Genomic DNA, 2,272 nt, shown 5'->3' with positions numbered 1-2,272 from the left:
TCTTAATCCCTTTCTTGCTGAGAGTGGGATGAGACGATTGACACCACTCTCATGTCTGTGTGGTAAATATTAAGCTAGAGCCAGTGGCCGGTTAGCTTAGCTTAGCACACAGACTGGATTTCACATGTTTTATCTCTTTTGTGAGGAGGACATGTTAATAATTAGTCGGCTTTAGTGGTGCTGGATTATTTTTTTTTTCACGTTAACTGCACGGGTGTGGAATCGATCTTCTCATTTCACTCTGAACAAGAAAGCAAATGAGATAACGCTCGCAAATTCACCATTTTTATGTATTTTGCCCAAACTGTTTGACTTCTTTGAGTGGAATCATTTAGGCCGAACATTACAAACGAAACCATGTGTATAATTCAATTTCACAGCGCTACAAGGGTGTGACGCAGACTGTGAGATGTAACTTTTGGTTGAGTCACCACTGTACCTGCCAATGTCCTTGGCTGCCTGTTCATTGGGACTGTTGATGAGAAGGACAGAGTGGTGGCCTGGTACGTAGCTCCCCGTGAGGGCTGAATGAAGTTGGACCCCAATGGACCACAACCCAGGGTACATGGACACAGACAGGACCAGGAGCTGTGGAAAAGGGGGTTTGAGTGTGGTGTGGATGCAACAAGGGACAAAAACATCTCAAAGTGCTGAAATGCCAAAATAAAAGACTCTAAGAGCATGTCTGTGGCATCCCTGGGTGATGTTCCTATCTGTCATAAATTATCTGGACATTTGGCTGTTTCATGTTATATTATGTTTGGATGAGGCGAAGTTATAACTCAATTTAATTATCTGCTGCCCTCTGAGAGGATTGCCATGTTTGGATTGGATTGGATTCAGTATTTATCCTCTTATTATTTGGCGCTGTCTGTCACAGATAAATGAGTATAGGCCTGGGCTTGGACGCAGTGACCAATTTATAATCTGTCCTACTTCTCTGCACGGCACACATCACAGCCAGAGCCATAGATGGACGTAAATCCAACCCAAATAGGAGAAAAAACAAACACAATTAATAACAATTTAGCATTTCTGACATCAAAGCCTTCTTGCTGTGGAATACGTAAGACTTTTCTGAAAGTTTTCAAATGACAAACGATCATAAAGGTCCACATACATAAATAATCTCAGCTCTTACCAAACATAACATGAGCAGCACAGAGCGACATACAGAGTAGAAGGCAGCCTCTTTATGGCACCGCGGGAACAGCCACTCCATCCTGTAAGTGGCAACAAATGTCATTCCCAGAGTCCGGCCGGTTGCTGATAATAAGAGGGACAAACTGTGCTCAACTTCGTTTATAAACCCCCCTCTCAGACGTTCTCCGGGGACAATTAGGGTTCCGTCATTTTTTTTTTTACAAGCGCTTCGTTAAACAGCTGCCTTATTGGCGCCACACTTTCTAAATAAAGGTACCTTTACAGGAGAAGTGCATTGTGTTGACAGGTACTGTAGGTCGGATGGTCAAAGGCAGTGATAAATCTCCGCGCCGTGCTATTGGTTGCTTCGTACTTCCTGACACTGCCGGCGACCAATAAAAGTGGCCGGCTCACCTCCGCTGCCCTGCCTCCGGGCCTGGGTCATAATCGGCTTTGGCGTTTATCATACAAACACAACTTCTGTCAGCCTCAGGGCGTGTCTGTGATGGAATTATAAAGCTGTGAACTCACGAAATCAGAGGGTAAAATTGTTTTAAAAACAGTGGTGGAAATCGAAATAGACCACAATGTTGTAATAAACTATAAACCATATTTTGGAGTTAAATCTCCTACATTATGCTGATGCTATGTACCTGTAATTAGTGGTGGTGTCTAAGTACATTTACATATCCAATTTAGGATACCATACCCATTTCAGAGGAAAATATTGCAACTATACTCCATTAAATGTATTTGACAGCTGTATTAGTTATTTGTAGATTAAGATGTTACATGTAAAACACATAATCAGCTTATAAAATCATATATAAATATGATGCATTATTATGTAGGAAGCTACCCAATAGTGGGCTGTAAAGTCGCTAAAAATAGCTCCACCTCAACCTGCTGCAACATTAAACATAATAGCTATATTATAGTATCTATAGTAACAGTGCACTCTCTCTCTTAAATTTAACAGAGATTTCTTTCTTTCTTTCTCTGGGGGCTAATTGACCCTGAACATTCAGTAGGTAACTTAACTGTGTGGGATTACATACTGTAGACTTACAGAAGTGGGGTCTGTGAAACCCTTAACAATGAGACAGTTTAAAGTCTAGTTTACTATAAC

The 2,272-nt window shown here is 41.4% G+C and overlaps 1 protein-coding gene across 1 annotated transcript in view; it reads right to left on the bottom strand.

The window, feature by feature from the left end:
* zgc:63972 (protein CutA homolog) overlaps window positions 1-1,391 on the bottom strand; it is an 8,664-nt gene extending 7,273 nt beyond the window's left edge. The window contains exons 1-2 of the mRNA XM_035668118.1: window positions 1,142-1,391; window positions 440-588 (exon numbers count right to left, since the gene is read on the bottom strand). Of these exons, the coding sequence (XP_035524011.1) occupies window positions 440-588; window positions 1,142-1,246 (254 nt within the window). The 5' untranslated portion in view covers window positions 1,247-1,391. The remainder of the gene's footprint in view (window positions 1-439; window positions 589-1,141) is intronic.
* Window positions 1,392-2,272: the final 881 nt, after the last annotated feature.

This window comes from Morone saxatilis, unplaced genomic scaffold (assembly GCF_004916995.1).
Source record: "Morone saxatilis isolate NCDOM2014 unplaced genomic scaffold, NCSU_SB_2.0 Contig21, whole genome shotgun sequence".
In the NCBI taxonomy this organism is placed as follows: domain Eukaryota; kingdom Metazoa; phylum Chordata; class Actinopteri; family Moronidae; genus Morone; species Morone saxatilis.
Note: the sequence above shows the minus strand (reverse complement) of the source record. Positions and strands in the feature narration are given on the sequence as shown.